This window comes from Hippichthys cyanospilos, chromosome 9 (genome assembly GCF_059441005.1).
Source record: "Hippichthys cyanospilos isolate Australia breed blue-spotted pipefish chromosome 9, RoL_Hcya_1.0, whole genome shotgun sequence".
NCBI classification, from domain to species: Eukaryota; Metazoa; Chordata; class Actinopteri; order Syngnathiformes; family Syngnathidae; genus Hippichthys; species Hippichthys cyanospilos.
Genome location: NC_142377.1, coordinates 12,398,634 through 12,416,830, shown reverse-complemented (window position 1 = coordinate 12,416,830; position 18,197 = coordinate 12,398,634). Strand labels below are relative to the sequence as shown.

General features: G+C 39.4%; 3 protein-coding genes across 6 annotated transcripts; 2 read left to right on the top strand and 1 right to left on the bottom strand.

Annotated features, from left to right (window-relative positions):
• Positions 1-1,726: 1,726 nt before the first annotated feature.
• On the bottom strand, positions 1,727-5,379 carry LOC148418898 (oxytocin receptor A-like). Of its 2 annotated transcripts, none has more exons than XM_088423122.1 (2): positions 4,433-5,379; positions 1,727-3,411 (listed from the first exon to the last, which is right to left on the bottom strand). In XM_088423122.1, the coding sequence occupies exons 1-2, from the start codon at positions 5,259-5,261 to the stop codon at positions 3,212-3,214; spliced, it is 1,029 nt and encodes a 342-aa protein (XP_088279248.1). In that variant the 5' UTR covers positions 5,262-5,379; the 3' UTR covers positions 1,727-3,211. The 2 variants fall into 2 exon arrangements, with proteins under 2 accessions (XP_088279248.1, XP_088279249.1); XM_088423123.1 differs by having other exon boundaries at positions 1,727-3,335.
• Positions 5,380-7,467: 2,088 nt separating this feature from the next.
• vhl (von Hippel-Lindau tumor suppressor) lies at positions 7,468-10,191 on the top strand. The gene is made up of 3 exons (XM_088424308.1): positions 7,468-8,049; positions 8,244-8,366; positions 8,972-10,191. The coding sequence occupies exons 1-3, from the start codon at positions 7,863-7,865 to the stop codon at positions 9,163-9,165; spliced, it is 504 nt and encodes a 167-aa protein (XP_088280434.1). The 5' UTR covers positions 7,468-7,862; the 3' UTR covers positions 9,166-10,191.
• tatdn2 (TatD DNase domain containing 2) lies at positions 9,222-16,627 on the top strand. Of its 3 annotated transcripts, none has more exons than XM_088424307.1 (7): positions 9,222-10,916; positions 11,406-11,700; positions 11,860-12,222; positions 13,345-14,124; positions 14,222-14,349; positions 15,697-15,880; positions 16,276-16,627. In XM_088424307.1, exons 2-7 carry the CDS (start codon positions 11,416-11,418, stop codon positions 16,414-16,416), a joined length of 1,881 nt encoding a protein of 626 aa, XP_088280433.1. In that variant the 5' UTR covers positions 9,222-10,916; positions 11,406-11,415; the 3' UTR covers positions 16,417-16,627. The 3 variants fall into 3 exon arrangements, with proteins under 3 accessions (XP_088280433.1, XP_088280431.1, XP_088280432.1); XM_088424305.1 differs by having other exon boundaries at positions 10,350-10,916; positions 13,189-14,124; XM_088424306.1 differs by having other exon boundaries at positions 10,350-11,143; positions 13,189-14,124.
• The last annotated feature ends 1,570 nt before the right edge of the window (positions 16,628-18,197 follow it).

Genomic DNA, 18,197 nt, shown 5'->3' with positions numbered 1-18,197 from the left:
CACCTGCTGCAAACATACACACATATGTATAGACATACAGTTTATGGCTACAAAGACTGCTTTAGCTGCAGCATTGTGTTTGGCATTTATATATATGTTTTTTTCAAAATAACACAAGTTTAGCCCATCAATTGGTTTTCAGTAGCATGCATCAACTGCTTCATTATTATTTGTATACATTTTTTTAAGGATCTCAAAAACATTTATTCCAAAATCTCATCATTAAAATAATATACTGGTTAAAAACAGCATTTTTGTGGTCCACAACCAGTATTTTTTTTTTTTAATGGGGAATCATAAGGAGCCTGAATCGAATTTAAAATAAAGTCACGTCAATAGTGAATAATGGTTGAGCAAACCAATATTTTTACCTTTTGATTTCAAAACTAGCACATCACTTTGTTGTGCATTGTATACATAATAATATGGGGAAATGATTAAACATGTATATGACTTCATAGTCATAACGGCCCTCCAAGGGAAAGTAACTACAATGTGGCCTGCGACAAAATTAGTTTGACACCCCTGATATAAGCTTTTAAAACAAAAGAGTGATCTCTTGTCCATTCTGTTCATAAGCAACCACAAATACTTCTCATCTAAACGTTGAGGAATAATTTACCCCCCCAATATGAAGTGTTTGTGGTTTTGGGTGACAAGCATCCAACAGAAAGAAAAAAAAAAAACACACGAGGATGGCTGCTGTTTTCATGCCCTTGATCCAGTTTTCTGTCTGGCTTGGTTATCATGCAGCCAGTTGATCAACATACAGATTGGATATTCATTTTAATTCAGTGTACGGGTGGAACCTTGAAGGTAGAACACGCTGTTCCCGGTTCAGTTTTAAAACATTTTTTCCCATAGGAAATAATCCGACTGTCGTAGACATAAAATCTTTATTAGCTCTGTGAAATTGAAAGCAAATTTGTAAATTTTCCCTGCGAGGATACATGATGTTTTCTGAATGTAAAAGCAATTAAAGACTTAGCTTGCAAAACAAGTTACGTATATGATAAAATTGTAGTCTTACTTATTTCTTTGAATAGCACGCCGCTTCCTTCTTATTTTCCAAAGTATTTTCTTCCTCTTTTCGTTCGGCTTCAGAGGTTCACCTCCACTCGTCTGTTTTGGTGGGGTTGTTTTGACGTCGGTTTTTTGAGATCTCCCAATTTTTAAATGCCACTGAGTTGATATTTACAGTTAAACTCAACATAAAACACGGAGAATTACGTCTGTTTTAAAACAATTACTTCGCAAAATCTCAAAGTCCATTTAGCTAAAAGGTAACAAACAATACAAAAGACCATAAGTCATCATCTCCCAAAGAACACCATAACTATAAATAGCTGGAACAGAGGCCAGAGACAAGGTGTAAGGAATTATAAACAGTTCCAAATAGGGATGGGATTGCAATACTTAATTCTGAACACAGCCAAATCCCAGTTAACATGGGGTATGTACACTTATGCAACTTTTTTCCTTACCCCCTATTTTTTTATCAGTTGAGTTTAATTCATTCACATTAAAGTTGGAAAGAAATTATAATAAAAACCTAGCATTTGAACAGTGGTATAAACAATTTTTGTATCCATTGTCGCTCCATAGCTGAGACTAGATGACCAATATTGTGGCAAAATTATGTTTGAGTGTATATTGGTATTTGAACGACTGAAAAATAAATCATAACAATGTAGAAAAAAAAGACAAAGCAACAATATATTCTTTTTTGAGGCAAGTTTATTTGTACATGTTCATTTCATTGTTCAACCACATATTTATTACATTTTTTTATACATTCAATACGGAATATATTAAATATCCACAAAATCATGCTAGGCTCACCTTTCGAGACATTTAATGAGGTTTAATAATCAGATTTTTTTTTTTCAAGATAATACTGCTCATGCTTGATTGATTGTGCCTTGGAATAACTGTACAGGACAATGGTGCCTCGAGATACAAGTTTTGTTTTTTTTAAATCTCATTTGCCCCCCTGACTTTTTGGATTGACTCTGACAGTTAATGCTTCATTTTGGGCTAACTCATTTATATTGGGTGTAATTCCCATATCGACCACTAGATTGCAACACATTTATTTAATTCATCCATCCATCCATTTTTTACAGTCGCTTATTCTTACTACCCAGCTGTCTCCTGGGACTAGGCAGGGTACACCCTGAACCGGGTACCAGCCAATTGCAGTGCACACAGAGACAAACAACCATTCACACTTACAAACACATCTAAGGGCAATTTGGAGTGCCCAATAAACCTACCATGCAAGTTTGTGGGATTGCGAGAGGAAACCGAAATACCCAGAGAAAACCTTATGCAGGCACAGGGAGAACATGCAAACTTCACACAGAAAGGCTGGAGCCGGAATCAAACCCACAACCTCCACTTGGGAGACGGACGTGCTAACCAGTGTTAGACTGTACGACTCAAACCAGAAGTAGTCTTCCACTCTACAAATAAAACAGGAAGTAATCTTTCAGCGCACTCGTTTTTCTTGAACTTTAATTTTAAGTTATTTGCTGTATTCTTGCGTTTTACACTTATGAAATGTGACGGGTAAAAGTTAATTTTATAGTGTACATCTTTGCACATATTTCTTGATATATATTGTTAAATGTTAAGTTTGTTCATTTGTCAAATATGAGCTTAATTTGGTGTAAATACGTTGAAGGATCGATATTTACACACTGTACAATAATTTGTCTCATATTTAAATGTGTTTGTATTGTGTAATCCCTGCAATGGGGGGTATTACTGTCATGCCATTTGCATTCAATTGAAAGGGGAAAAATGTTTAAAAATGGGCGATTTGAGTTAAGAACAAGGTCTGGGAATTAGTTAAACTTGTATCTCTGGGCACCACTGTATTTGTTCTTCATCATACAGGTGGCTGCTGAATGTTCTGCTACCCAAGTGACACTATAAAAAAGGAACAGAACATGGTTGTTCACGGAGACTGTTTGTCTTTTCTGGCACCTCACTCGGGCACGGTTGCCCTCATCTTGTGTTCGTCCAACATCCTGCTTCTGGAACACACATTCCCATTCAGGCCACCCACTTCTGCTTGACGGAGAGATGTAGTATTCAAAATATCACATGTCAGTGACAAATGCTATTTTTCCAGTTGGGAGAGACGGCAGAGGATTAGCATCAGCACGGCATGCTGCAGCCAACCCCGACATGCTTTCTTCACTTGTCATTGGTGAGTTTTAAAATGACTGTAAAAGGTGCTGACCAGCGTGGTTTCGTCATGCGTGGAGTCCTTGGCGAAGGAGCGCCGCTGGCACACGGGCGTCAGGAGCCTCCAAGGAAGAGGACCGCTGAAGATGAGGTAGACAATGGGGTTGGCGCAGCTGTTGAGACTGGCTAGCAGCATCAGGATGGTGAAAGTGGCGGCTGTGACCACAAAAGCTCACGACATTAGGTACTTCTTTATGGAATGTGACACTTCTGTGATTTTGAAAATCTAAAATGCACAATCAAAAAAAATGGATGCATTCATCCATTTTCTGTACATCTCATGCTCCTGAGGGTCGCGAGTATCCAAAAATATATGCCAAATTGTTCAGAGAGCTGATTTGCAAGTCGAACAGTTGGGTCGTATGGTCAGCAACACGGTTTACCTGGCTCAAAGATGGCCGCTGTTATAATTTTATATCAGGGATTGAGCGCTCTTGTTTTTCTTTTATGAAATTAATAGCGCATTAGTTGCCGACCCAAATGTTATGTAATTTTGCCAAGGAGTACAATGTTCTTGCTGTCTCATGTTTTTTTTTTTTTTTTCTGGTGCATTTTTTTTTTGCCTTCCTTTTATGACAGTTTTATTTTAAAACAAAAGAGAAAAGAATGTGGAAAATATAAATATCTGTGCCTGTTTGAGAACATAATGTATTAAGTGCATAATGAGGGGTTTAACAAGCCCAAAGCTTATATTATAAATGAAAAAAAATGAAGACATAGTATAATAAATGACAACAAAGTCAAAAGGGGGAAAAAATCCAATCTATAGACCTACTTCACATTCACTATAACTGCGGGTATTTGTTGAACCCATTGCCCGCGATAAACGAGGGAATACTGTAGTCCCCAACGCAGAAAACTTACGTCACCTACTGTCCGAAAACGGTGATCAACGGTCACTTAAGATTATTTTGATAGTTCTACTTGTGTTTACTTTACCCTCGGAAAATATTTGAACTGTCAGACAAAATCCATACCGCTGATAAACAACATTCGTTTTTGCAATCCAGAATTGGCAACATAACAGTCGCGCACCTGTGTGTAGCCTTGTTTTTTTCTGTACATGCGGGGACCAAATAGCCGCTATTTAATAGCGGGTTTTACTGTCTATGTGGGCACCACGTATAGTTTTACCACTATGTTTTATTCAACTTGATTTGGATGGAGCGGAGCTTACTTTCTTTGGGTGCGTTGGGGTCCCACGCGGACCACAGCTGGACGGTGAAGAAGGGGGACCAGCACACCACGTAGGCCAGCACAATGACCACGGTCATCTTGAGGGTCTTCACCCTGGCTTTGGACATGCCGGCCGCTCCGCTGGCCCTGGGGGGCAGCGGGCCGGCAAGGCCGCGCCTCGCCTTCCGGCGCAGGTTCTGCTGGATGGCCCGGCAGATGCGCACTTGGCAGAAGACGAGCGTGACGACGGGCACCACGAAGATGACCGCGGTGGTCCACGTGATGTAGGTCTTGAGCCCCCACGGCTGGACGAACTTGGCCCAGCAGTCGAAGACGCCGGGCGCCACCTCCACCCGGGAGAAGATGAACACCTGCGGCAGGCTCCCCACCAGCGACACCCCCCACGCCGCGCACACGGCCGCGTTCATGCGCCGCTGCGTCCGCTGGAACTTCACCATGGGGTTGCACACCGCCTGGTACCGGTCCACCGTCATGGCCACGATCATGTAGGTGGACGAGAACATGCCCAGAACTTGCAGGTACTTCACCAGGCGGCACACCAGGTCCGGCCCGATGAACCTGTCCGTGATATCCCACATGAGCTGCGGGCACACCTGGAAAAAAGTGACCACCAGGTCGGCCAGCGCCAGGTGGAAGACGAAGACGCGCATCCGGCTCATGTGCTTGCGCTGCCGCCACAGGACCAGCAGCAGGACGCCGTTCAGGACGGCGGCGCTGGAGAAGATGATGGCCAGCAAGGTGATCTCCACCCTGGCCAGGGTCTCGTCCCTTGGGTCCGCCTGTTCGCTGTCGTTGATCGCCGGCGACATCCTCTCTGCTCGACGTGCGGCCGCAGATGCTCCGCTGAGTAAGTCCACTACACTAGTGCGTGGCTGCCTTTGCACTACTTCCAAAATCGAGAGGTGCAGAATGTGAGTGAGCTCGGGCTGAAATCATCAAGTGTGTGCGCCGCTGCTTGATGTGACGCTGACATAAGGGTGGAGCTTTCATCCACCTTCTTCCTTGGACAAATGAACATAATCGGCAGCAACACATTCAAATAAAACATGTTTGTGTGTTTCTTTTATTTTGGAAAAACCTGTTGACCTGTTGTGTGCTTTTTACACATTTAACTTAGCTAATGAGTACAGTGAGTGCTACATGAGTGCAGTGCGTTTAAACATCACTTGACATTTCAAGTTTACTGGGTTATGGTGTTGCGATACATAAAATACTGTGTAAGGAATCATTTGCTAAAGTTATGAATAGTATTCAAACTAGCCCAGTGCTGCTCAATTATATTTTGCATACCCCCCCAGGGGAGAGAAAATATTTCACACACCCCACATTTGCCACGCCGACCATGAACAAGATTATTGTATATAAAAAATTTTAATTGTTTAAGTATACCTTAAAATGGGATCTTTTTTAATATCGACACAAGGAAAAAGCAATAACAAACACTTTCAACGTCTTTTAACTCCTCCTTTTAACTAACTGCATTTATGTAGGTGAATATATATATATAATATATATATATATATATATATATATATATATATATATATATATATATATATATATATATATATATATATATATATATATATATATAAGTATATTTAGGTGAAATGTTTGCGAAAATCTTGTTATCAAACATACGGCCTGGGGGCCAGTTCTGGCCGAGCAAATGGGTTTAATCTGGTCCGTGAGATTATTTTATAAAGTATAAAAATTAACTGATTTTTTTTATCATTTTTTTTTATCATTATTAGTGATGTTGTGTTTTTACTTATTTGGACAGTAATTAAAAATACTAATACATTTGAAGTTTTTGTTTTAAAGTTATAATAATATACACCATGATTTGTCGGGTTTGCCTCTTTTGGGAATAGAATTTCCTCCATGAGGACCATGCATCCCTGTTCTGAGCATAAAAAAAAGCCCAGATGTATCAAAGTGCCTGATAAAAAAAGGCACTTACACTTTACATAGCAAAAACAAATATAATCTAGCACAATTTGAATGATTTTTTTTTTCAAAATCCGACTGAGGTTTCAACCTTAAAAGCTGTCTTTTGAAAAGGGGTTTGTAGTCTTTTTTTTTTTTTAATGCCCATTGCATCTCCAGACAGACAGATGCATACAGACATTTACATCCATTCACAATCAGAACTATGCAGTTGCAGAAATAAGCTCATCCACGGTGTTTGAAAAGCTGTATTTGCATATTTTTAGTTCTGTGGAGGATGTTGAATAAGACATCGAACAAGTCTGTTCCCACGTATTTTGATTGAACTGTCTTTGATCCCAGCTCCAGTTTATGAATCATCCTTCTGAAATGCCGCCACTAATTTAGTGTTTTGATGTCTGTGACGTGAGTGTTACCTCAGGGACTGGTTTAAAATCTCACGCAGTGTAGTTAGGTGCGTTGAGATAAGGTTGTATTATTCACAACATCCCCATACACGGCAGATATCTTTGTATGATTTGTTAGTCAAATAATGTTGTGCAGACAGTTTAATTTATATTGTTCAATTAAATCTAATCATTGGTTTACAACTTGCGCTTCTAGACAATTGACTCCACACAGGAAAACCGAGATTTGAAACTGTTGGAACTGGTGTGTCACGATACATTTATTTACAATGAATAATGTTTGTTGATCTACCTATGCCAATGTATTGTGACGGGGAAAACATGTAAAAATGTTACATAAAAATACTTAAAAAACTGTATTGTTTAACTTCGTTACAAAGCACATTTAAATTTCCACATTTTTTCCAATTAATTTGGAGCAATGAATGTGGTATTTTGATAAAAGCATTAATAAATTTAATAAATAAATAGAATCCTTTTTTCTGGATTATTTTCAACAAATAAAACAAAATATTCTACCAGGCAATCCTGACATCCTTTTCAAAAGTATTGTAAACAAAATCACCTAATTTCTGCCATAATAAATTTACAGACAGACAATACCAAAATAAATGAACAGTTTCTGGCGATTTATGACAAACACTACAGCTCACATCTATGTTTTTTTTTCTTTTACTTAAATAACATTTAGTTGGGTAGAATTTATATACTGTACTCAAATTACAGGGTATGGGGCTGTCAGGTTCCAATCTGACGTCACGTTCCACTCGCCCACTCAAGAACATGACTTTCGTCACGTGACTTCTAACCGGATGTGTGGAATTTGTAAACATACAAATTGAGGCGGAAGGTGGCTACATTTTCTTGTTTTATCGTGTTTTTACTTTCGTTTAAATCTACGTTTTAAATGATACAACTTATTTGGTGTACTTGAGGAACAGGCGTATGATTTTCCCTCCCGATAGTGTGTTGAGGAAAGTTAGCGTTTGCTAGACGCGGCTTGCCGTAGTCCTACAACAAGTTAGCATTAGCGCTCATTCGCCAGCATTACCGATGTCGCAAGATGGAGATGCGTCTCTACCCTTAGTACGCTCCCTACACACTCGCATTCCAATGAGTCTTGTGTTCTGCAACCGGAGTCCGCGAGTGGTCCAGCCTCTGTGGATTGATTTCCGCGGGGAGCCACGACCCTACAACGAGTTACAGCCTAGAACGGGACGAATAATGAACACCTACGTTGGTAAGTTTTTAAATCTTTTGTTTTTAAAGCAAATAAGGTGACAGTCAAATCGATCATTTTTTCTGACAAATTAAGTACAATGATAATATTTCCCAGCATACCCATTGAGTTTTATTACCTAGTGGTTAGAAATCACTGCTTTTATTTAAGAATGTTGTTGATGTATGCATACGAATATGTCCCCCCATCCTTAGGCCACCCGTGGATGTTCAAAGATGTAGGAAGTGATGATCTATTGAGGGTAAACGGCAAAGAGCTCTTTCTGCCTGCTTTGGCCGATGGTGGAAGTGCTGCATTTGTAAATATCACCCTGCCAGGTAAGTTTACGCACACACTGTTGTCCACTTATAAGAATAAGGGTTTTGAGTGCCATTTGGCCAAACCCCACCTTAATACCAATGTTTCAAGTTGTAGCAGTGCCCGACCTAATAGTTGAAACTCATGAAAATATTGCTGTCAGGACAAATGAAAAGTTCCTAGAAATGGGGGCTAACCTAGGAGGTGGATGTCAGTTAGCTTTTAGCAGCCAGTGCCTGTTGCCGCTAACAGCAGCTCATGTTAGCTGAGGTGGTTACATCATTATTTTCAATATAAGAAGAGAGCAGACTGAACCAATGTCCAAGTCCACCCTTCTTCAAACACAGAAATATTACTAAAACAGAGAAAATCATGTAAAAGTTATGATGTCTCCATTTGATTTAATTAAGAAAGATTTTCCATTTGGCTCATTTATTAATTGTGGTTTCTGGCATGTACACAAAACAGTCATAAACTTGGTGGAATACAGATGGTGCGGGTATTTATGGCAAAAAGAACTGATTTTAAGGTTTCGCTTTGGAGCTATATCGCCCAGCCTAAACTAGAAATATGTATGCAAATTATTACAGTTCCAAGCAGGTATTTAATTTTCTTGTTTACACAGTTTACAGCCTCAAGGAGAGGGCCCTTCAGGTGATCCGACGCTTAGTACGGCCGGAGGACTATCGCAGTTTGGAAATAGCTCGATGCCTCATCGAGGAGCTAGAAGACCCGCCCACTTTTTCCAAAAGCCTGCAGAGACTGAATCAGCGAGTAGAGCGCCATCTACTGGACAGAATTCAAGGCCAGGGGGAGTGATTAAGATTTCTCCTGGGCTAGAGGATTTTTGCTCAGCAACATGGCAAGCAGACAAAGACTGAAATTGTCATTATCGGACCGTTTCAACAGGTGCTACAGAAAGGGCTTCCTTTTATTATGGCAAAAGATACCACAACAGTAAAATGTTGGTATTTTTCAGCTTGATTTCCTCTCAGTTAGAGGAGTGTGGGCTGTTCGAGATTAAAAAAAAAAGAAGAAAAAAAATATATATATGTATCTATATCTTCTGTGAAGCTGCATTTTAATTGGTCCATTTAACACGGGCAACCTGTCGCCTTCATGAAAGGTGCTTCACCAATAGGATGAACACATTTAAGAATAACAGATTCATATCCGATGCCAAAATGCTCTCTTTTTTTTAAATATTACAGTATGGTCTTTGCTGATGACGTCGTAGACTTTGAGACAACTCTATTAACATGCAGTAATCTACATCAGTGTCTAGCCCATGCTATCCAAACGGGATCATTTTATATTATTAAACGTTCTTCATAATTATGATTAGTTTTAAAACATCAACATTTCTTCATTCACAGATAGAGGATACTATAGACTTGGTGCCTACAAGATGGCTCTGGGATTACCCAGTCTGAGAGGATTTTTAATTTCCCAAACCTGTGCCTTGTGTTTAACGAGTTTAATAAAAAAAAAATCCACATAATTTCGTTATTGCAAGTTTGACCTTGCAATAGATTGTTTCCATTATTTGCAAAGGAAAAGCTAGTCTTAAAGTATGAACAGAATATTTCTCACAATGTTTCTCTTGTGTGTTTGAACGAGATTTTTGACAATACTGTATATTGTTTGGATGCACCTGTATGTGACGACAATTTAGTGGATCTGTTTGGTAAAATTCAATGCTGGCTTGTTGTTGATAACATTTTGCCCCTCACTTGTGAGATGCGTAAATTACCCAGCATGTCCAACTCGAATGTTACTTTGAGTGACTGTATATTTCTTTTACAATGGGATGTCTCTGAAATCCTTTAAAGGAATTACACTCTAGTGTGATTGTTTTGTTATCCAATGTTTGTGAAAAGTTTGTTAATTTTCTTTCCAGTTGGCCATTATTGTTCATGCTTCATTTATTTCTTTCCAAAAAGTATCAAACTGCATAGTAAATTCTCATGGCCTGGCTTACTTGAGATTGCAGTAACTGTAACATTTGTACTACTGGCTTTATATTATGTGAGCTTTGTCTGTGTGTGTGTGCGCTCGCTCATGTGTGCATGTGTTTCTTTATTTATTTCAGACAGGGTGGGTCACCATTTTACAGAAAAGCTGTGTTCCCAAGGAGACTTTCCAGTGTAAAAATTGTAGGAATTAATGGAATAAATACCACATTTTTTTAAAATATATTTTCTAACATTGTCCAATACATATTTTTCCCTTAGGGATGGGAAAGGTACTAATAGCCAGGAATAAATCAAATCCAGTGCTATGTCTTTATGAGAAACTCTTTAATAGCATAAATCTACTGTTTAATTGACGTTCCAAAGAAATGTGCGCACCTGTTCTCTCGGTCAAATCTCGCGAGACTGTTCCCATCCAGTGTTAAAAACACGTTATAGTCAAAAGAAATAAAACGTCTGTCTTGTTAATTTATCGTCTCCCTAAAATCTTTCTGATTGACAGCGACTCACTGAAACGAAGTGGACACAGATCATACAAATCTACCGTATTCACAAATCTTCTGACTTCTGAGCCTTAAAAACAAAAATCACCAGAAGGTAACTTTCGTCGCCTAATATGACATTTTTCTTAATTGTTTTTTTTTTTTTTACCCACGCTTTGTCTTTCATTTACATACCTACTGAATTTACGACCATAAACGTAGGTTAATTTTTTTTCTGTTTTTTTTTGTTTTTTGTAAAAAAAAAAAAAAAGTCACGTTTGTTGTGTGTACATGTAGCGGGAAAAGATGACGATGTTGAGCTAGCTGCTTAGCTAGGCTAACGTGAGACTTACCTGGATATTAAAAGTTTCACTGGAACTTAACAAGTTCAGTTTCTTGGTCTGTTTTACACTTCCACACAGTAAAATAATAATAATAACAATAATTGATTTGTTCCTTCGTTTAACGGCTTGTGCTTCGTAGAACCTGTCTGTTCAATTTTGTAGAATGGCATTGCAACATTTACTCATCCATCAATCTAAGAAACGTGTATGTTCAGTTTTATCTATCTTTCTGTCTGTCTGTGTGTGTGTGTCTAGGCTAGGCTATATAACATGGACAGCAACAGGAATAAGGTGGCTTTTAAGATAGCAAAGCTTCAAAGAGTTTCCTCCCCAACTCGATGTCTCCGTCAAAGACATGCAACAACTACGCCCAGCAAAGTGTTGCCTGAAGCAGATTTGCCCCTCAGCGTCTCGCCAGGACCTATGGGCTTGGGCAAGCTGAGTCTCAACACTCCAAAGAGGAAAACCAAGGCGCCCCCCGATGCTGGTGACTCTCAAAGCAAAGCTGAGTTCAGGAAGCGCACTAGGAAACATTTTGAAGCATTACCATTCCTGGTAAATTGTGCAGAGTGTCATTCTGATGAATAAAATTGTTCTTTTTTCAGTTCATTTTTAGTAACAGAAAATGGAAGATGGGGAGAAGTGCTGTGTATGATGTGACATGGAAATTCTGTGACTTAAAAGATTTGACTTTTGTTTATGGTCTTCTCACAGGACACAAATCAGCAGGAGTCGGCACAGGGCAAAATATCCCCTCCTCCATCTCACGTTTTTGCCAAGAAAAAGGACAAGACGCCAAAAAAAGGCTTCAAGTTAATCCACAACAGGGCATTATCTACAGCTATGAGTAGCAGGGAATTGATGAGGCTCCCTACAAAAAATAGCCCTGACACCGACTGCCTGTCTCTGCCACCTGCAAGCCCCCATGTGAAGACAGAAGAACACAGCCAAGTTTCACTGATAACTGCTTACAGGTCGCCACAGCTGAATTTCAGTGAAGAGAAGTGCTCACTTTCTCAGGCTGATGTGGCTTCAGTTGGCCAACTGGATGATGCCATGTCACAAGTGGACAAAAGGGTAAGTCCCAAATGACCCATCGAAACAATACTTGTCATAAATGAGCACATTACAACAGATTGCTTGGAGATCTTTGAGTGCCATTTCTGAGTTCTGAGTGTGCACCCTCTGCCCATATACTCGTATCAGCTGAAAACAAGATATTTGCAGGACAGCCTTTGATGTTTTTACAGTAAATGACAGCAAAACAAATGCTGGCTTTTATTAACAGTGGCTTTTATAGAAAGTGTAAACAAACAAATTAGTGATACAGGGTGAAGCAGTGGGCAGCGTTCCACTGCTTTGGGAGCAGTTTTGTAAATTGGTTGCTCAAGGGCACCTCTGCCATTGTGGGAAGGGAATACAGCGGCTCATTTACTCCACAAGCCCATATGGTCAGGCAAATTTGGATTCAGGAGTCTTAGGATTGGTTGAATAATTTGAGTTTGAATGCAATCTGTTAACCTTTGAAGTAGGAATAATCAATTCTGTTTAGCCTGGCAAAGCATTTATCAACGGTACTGACAGACACTTTTGAAATGTCCAATGTATCCAGTTTTATTTGTTCAAAGTGTACATTATATCATTTGTGAAGAAAAAACATTCCCACATTCATATTTGCCAGGAGGCCCATTCAGCTAAATTAATCAGCTAGCCGATTAAATCACTGAGTGTGGTCTTTCAAACGTTGCCCAAAAATAATAAGCCAAACGATCAATATTTGTTTACTGTTTCAACTTTTTACCTTTATGCACCCTAACCCTTTTAGAGCAGTTGTGTAGACGTAACAGTGATGTCATTACTTTACACATACATCTGTACAATAAGGGTGGAGCAGTGGTTAGCACGTACGCCTCACTCACAGTTCCGGGACCAGAGTTCAAATCCACCTTGCTCTAGCCTCCCTGTGTGGAATTCCTGTGTTCTGTACATGTTCTGTAAATGTTAGTGACATTTTATTGCGGTTTCATTACTGTTGCATTTCAGGACATTATTATGCTGGAGGAATTTTCCAAAGGTCGTTATTACCTCAAAGACAACAAGTGCGCCTCAAAATCTGAACCTCAAGCTCAGGAGGCTGAATCTTCATTACCTCTTTTTGAGTATTTTGATGATTCCCCGTCTTGCTGTGTGAATCCTCAGGATGAGCCCTCTGATGGCTGGAAATGCCTGAGCCCGCCATTGGATTCCAGTTTTTGTGCGACATCCTCCTTTTCATCGCCGAGAAAATGCAGTGAGAATTTCAAGAGTTTAAAAATGACTTCCGCGATGTCACAAAGTACAGTTTTTTCCCCGGACAATCAGCAAGTACAAAGAATTACTACAGCAGTGCCCAGAGTGGATTGCACATCTCAAAACCCAAAGACTCTAGATTTCCCAGACCCTTATAGTCTGCCGTTGTATTCGAGTTCCGGATATTCTTCCACAGCCGCACGCAGACACTCCTATTCCGGCTCTTCCATCCATTCCCCCCGTTACACATTTCAGCATGATAGCGCACCTAATCCCAGACGGTCCATGGGTGCGCCTCAACACCAATGGTCAAGTTACCCCCACGGCGCTGGCGGCTTCATCGACTCGCACTGTCATCTTGACATGCTCTACGGCAAACTGCGCTTCTGTGGCTCCTTCCGCAGTTTCCAAAGCAAATACCACAACAGCTTCCCAACGGAGTTTCAAGGTTGCATTGCGGACTTCTGCAACCCGCGGCTCATGTCCAAAGAAGCCCTGTGGGAGGGTCTCTTAAGTGAGGATATGGTCTGGGGGGGTTTTGGGTGCCACCCGCACTTTGCTGACGAGTACTCCAGAGTCCATGAACACGACATACTGAAAGCCATGAGGCATCCAAAAGCCGTGGCATTCGGTGAGATGGGGTTGGACTACTCCCATAAAAACTCCACACCCCACTACAAGCAAAAAGAGGTTGAGTCTGAATTTTTTTTTTATCTTGCACCGGAATTCAAAGAAGCTTGAGTGTCCTTACAGGTTTTTTTTTTGTTTTTTTTGTCTTGATTTGAAGGTATTTGAGCGACAGCTGCGATTGGCTGTGACCATGAACAAGCCTCTGCTCATCCACTGCAGGGATGCTGATGATGACTTGATGACCATCTTGAAGAAATGCGTCCCCAGAGATTACAAAATTCACAGGTTGGTATTCAGATGGTCTCGTTGGCTCTTGACATTCTCTTGACTTCAGCTCTGTTCAAAATCCAGTCCTTGCACAATTGGCAGCTTTCTGCACACGTTTATTTATTTATTTATTTTTAACTCTTTACTGGGCACAGCGGCCGCCTGTCCGATAGGGCAAAAACGGCCTTTAATAGGCACATTTTTTTTTTTTTAATTTTTGAGTCCTAAACAGGCAAGATTTTAGAAAATTTTAGAATTTAAGCAATGGCTGTTATGGACACTTTCGGACGTTTTGCCTGTTTAGACTAGAAAGTGGCCACTGTGCCCAGTAAGGGGTTAAATGAATTGAATAATCGATGAGACCACACTATTTTGTTACATTACCTCATTTAGTCCCAAAGACATATTTTTACATGTTTTTTAAGAGTCCAGGCATCTGTTGTAAAGTGTCTTTGAGAGTCTACTGTCCAGAAACACAGTATATAAAACTGATGAATTATTATTATTATTAAATCCCAGGTACATATTTAATTTTTTTTTTATGTGTTTTGCAAAACAAGAGTATAAATGCTGGTGCTAAATCAATGAAGAGCTAAAGTAATAACTACATTAGGAAATTCATCGCCAAAGTAATAAATTACTTTAGGTAATGAAGTACTAAAGTAATCAATAGCAATTTAGTGCTAAAATATTCTATCATTTTTGGTACTTACAATAAAGTGGTCGATTGCTTGACGTAATTAAGTAGTGATCCATTGCTTTTGGTATTTTAGTCCCTTCATCCATCCATCCATCTTAGCCACTTATCCTCACTATTGGCCGCTGGCTTGCCAGTGCCTATCACAGCTGTATATGGGCAGTAGGCGGCGTACACTGTGAACTGGTTTCAGCCAATACAGGGCAAGTATAAGTATATGGAACATGGCATTCCTGATTAATATTGTGTTTGTACAATGTACTGTAAATCAAGCAGCAAAATCCACTCCTTTTGATCCAGATAAGATGGGTGGCCAATCACAGTTCAACAATCGTCTGTGTTTTGTTCATGTGACATACTGAGCCATGACGAGTTTTTCCCTCAGTACTTGTGATGTCATTTTTAGCGACAGACAGCAAGTTACAAAATGGCCACCCCCTGAAATTAGTTAGAGCAAGTGGGTTTTGCTATTTAATTAATACTCTGCAAAAGCAATATTAATCACATTGCCATGTTTAGACTAGTGGGGATGCATGTCAACTTTCAGTATATTTAAATGAAATTAGCTCACTGCAAAACACTTTGAAATAGCCTTGAACTACACCAACAAATTCCTATCCTACCTTTTTTGTCTTTGACTGTATGGATTGATTTATTTTGGGTTGCAGGCACTGTTTTACAAACAAATACAAAGTGATCCAACCCTTCCTGGAAGAGTTCCCCAACCTGTATGTGGGCTTCACGGCTTTGATCACCTATTCCAGTGCCAAGGACGCCCGAAATGCTGTCTGCCACGTCCCTCTAGACCGCATTGTGCTGGAGACAGATGCCCCGTATTTCCTACCAAGAATGGTATGTTCAAATTTACAACCGCTAATATGTTTTGTAATGACAAACTAAGCATAGTTCCTCATCAATGTTCAAGTATACCAAAATAATGACATTCATTAAAGAAGCCAAGTTAAAAAAATAAATAAATAAACGTTCACAATAATATATTTTTAGCAACGTGAAATTCTGGTTAATAATGCAATTCTGTAATATCAGTAGCGCACCAAATTCTACTCCGTTTTTATCCATGTCTGGCGGCGGTAATTTTTCCTTTTTCTAGTCGCAAGGATTTATTTGTTGTTTAAATATTATCCATTCACAGTTGCTTTATCACAGCACCCTAAACAAATTGCCTAGTTTTACCTTTACTCTGTCTGGAGGTCACATTCTTAATTACATTTTTTCCAATGTGATAGGTGGACAAAAAGCTCTGCAAATTTTCCCATCCAGGACTAGGCATCCATGTCCTGCAGGAGTTGAGTTTACTAAAGAGGGAAGATATGCCCACTGTGCTCAACACCATCCGAAACAACACCACCCGGCTTTATGGCATCTGAGGCTTTAAAGGTTACCAACTTAAATGTTCAGCTTTGTTGATGCTTTTCTTTGTGGCTTTTGACTAATATTTTCAGTTTTATATGTGCATTGTGAGGTGCATGCTGTTATGGTATAAGTAGTTATCTTTTTCTGGTTTTATTGATTCACCGTGTTTTATGTGGTCTGTTCTGCCTTGCTTTCAAAGCATGTCAATTAAATGAAATCCCTCAATTCTTGTGGTTTTGTTTTTTGACCGAGCAGTGGCCACTAGAAAACATAGCATACTCTTAAGATGTGGAAGCGTAACATTCAAGGCACATCACTGATTGGGAGAATGAAGTAGCTCTGAAGGACGAGCACATTTCCACTAAGATGTTCAATTTGAGTGCTTTTTTATTTTGAGGCAGGGGAGGTCTTGAAGCGACATTGATGTGTCTTACGGCAAACACGTGGGGATTGCTGTTCCCACTTTGGCAATAAAAACAATCCCAACAAGTAGGTCAGAGCACACTTTGTTCCGGATGCAGCAAATGTGCCCAGTGCATGCGGTAACACAGCTTCCACATCTCATCTGACCCACCTGCTCCAGGTGAAAAAGTGTTATGTAGCGAATCTCTACATGCTTGCTTTTTTTTTTTTTTTTGTTGAAGTAATTGATTTTCATACAGTGAAGAATGCAAGTGAGTGCAAGTCCAGTGGAATGGAACATGTCACAAAGAATCAAAGCAACACGCAAATGCTGTTAACATTTAAATTATCATTTATTCTTAAAAGCAGTCTACAAATGAAACTTATCACTTCTTTAAAATAATTACCTAAGCTATTTCATACTTTTTTTTTTTTTGCCTCAATCATCTTGATGTCGGCCAGTGGCCACCCCTTGTAAAATTACCTACAGATAGTGCCATTCTTGCTCTTTAATAACCTTGCCTTTGTTAAGAGTGTGACTTAAGCAGTTTTATTATGCTTAACTGTTTTGCCAATAGTAAGTTACATAAGTAACCTATGACATATATTACAATTTTACAAGCTTTTCAAATGGCAACTGACATTTCCTTCATTCCTCCCATGTTAGTAGATGAATGTATTTACTATGAAATATGATGGGGTATAAATATTGCACAATATTTGATCTTTTCTGTCTTTGTAGTAAACATTTCAGTTTAGTAATTTATAGCTAAAAAGTACAAAAATGAACAGAAATTTGTTTTACAAGTGAAGAGCTGTTAACCTATGTCTTGTCAAACTATTAGAAGTAACAGTATCGTTTTTGTCTAATTTTATCCACTTTGCATCATCTGTTTAGAAAGATTTCAATACCATATGGTAATCTACTGTCTAGATTCGGAAAGGAATAGCAAAGGACCGTTTTTTTCTGTTCTTTTCGCCAATCACGACAGTTATAACAGCAGTTGCCTATTTATATACAAACAAGTTCAGTCTAACATGGAACATGAGAGAATGAAATGACCTAGGCACATTTTTGAACATGCCTTTGTAATTTAGGCAATTTTAAAATCTTATCTGTCAAAAATAAAGCATAACTAACAAAACATAATGCTTGAGGAAGTATGTGCGTTTATTTGCTTTTCCTTCCAGCTTTCCCTTGCTGGGTTCTTGGCTGATGCCTGTTAGTGTGGCAAAATGTCAGAGTGATGTCACTCGACAGGCTTGATGGATTTCATCGACTGGAGGTCCTGGAACTTTCTTCCTCCGGAAAACATGAAAACTAATGGAAACCAAAGGAACGTTTTGTCTTTCTAGGTAACTATTCTGCTGTAGTGTGATTCAACACTTGGCA

Bases quoted from the DNA above. Each gene is read 5' to 3' on its own strand.
- LOC148418898 (XM_088423122.1), bottom strand. From the start codon at position 5,261: ATGTCGCCGGCGATCAACGACAGCGAACAGGCGGACCCAAGGGACGAG. The intron at 3,412-4,432 runs GTAAGCTCCGCT...TTGTGGTCACAG, and splicing joins CCCCAACGCACCCAAAGAAA to CCGCCACTTTCACCATCCTG.
- vhl (XM_088424308.1), top strand. From the start codon at position 7,863: ATGTCGCAAGATGGAGATGCGTCTCTACCCTTAGTACGCTCCCTACAC. The intron at 8,050-8,243 runs GTAAGTTTTTAA...CCCCATCCTTAG, and splicing joins AATAATGAACACCTACGTTG to GCCACCCGTGGATGTTCAAA. The intron at 8,367-8,971 runs GTAAGTTTACGC...TTGTTTACACAG, and splicing joins TGTAAATATCACCCTGCCAG to TTTACAGCCTCAAGGAGAGG.
- tatdn2 (XM_088424305.1), top strand. From the start codon at position 11,416: ATGGACAGCAACAGGAATAAGGTGGCTTTTAAGATAGCAAAGCTTCAA. The intron at 12,223-13,188 runs GTAAGTCCCAAA...GTTGCATTTCAG, and splicing joins TGTCACAAGTGGACAAAAGG to GACATTATTATGCTGGAGGA. The intron at 14,350-15,696 runs GTTGGTATTCAG...TTTGGGTTGCAG, and splicing joins AGAGATTACAAAATTCACAG to GCACTGTTTTACAAACAAAT.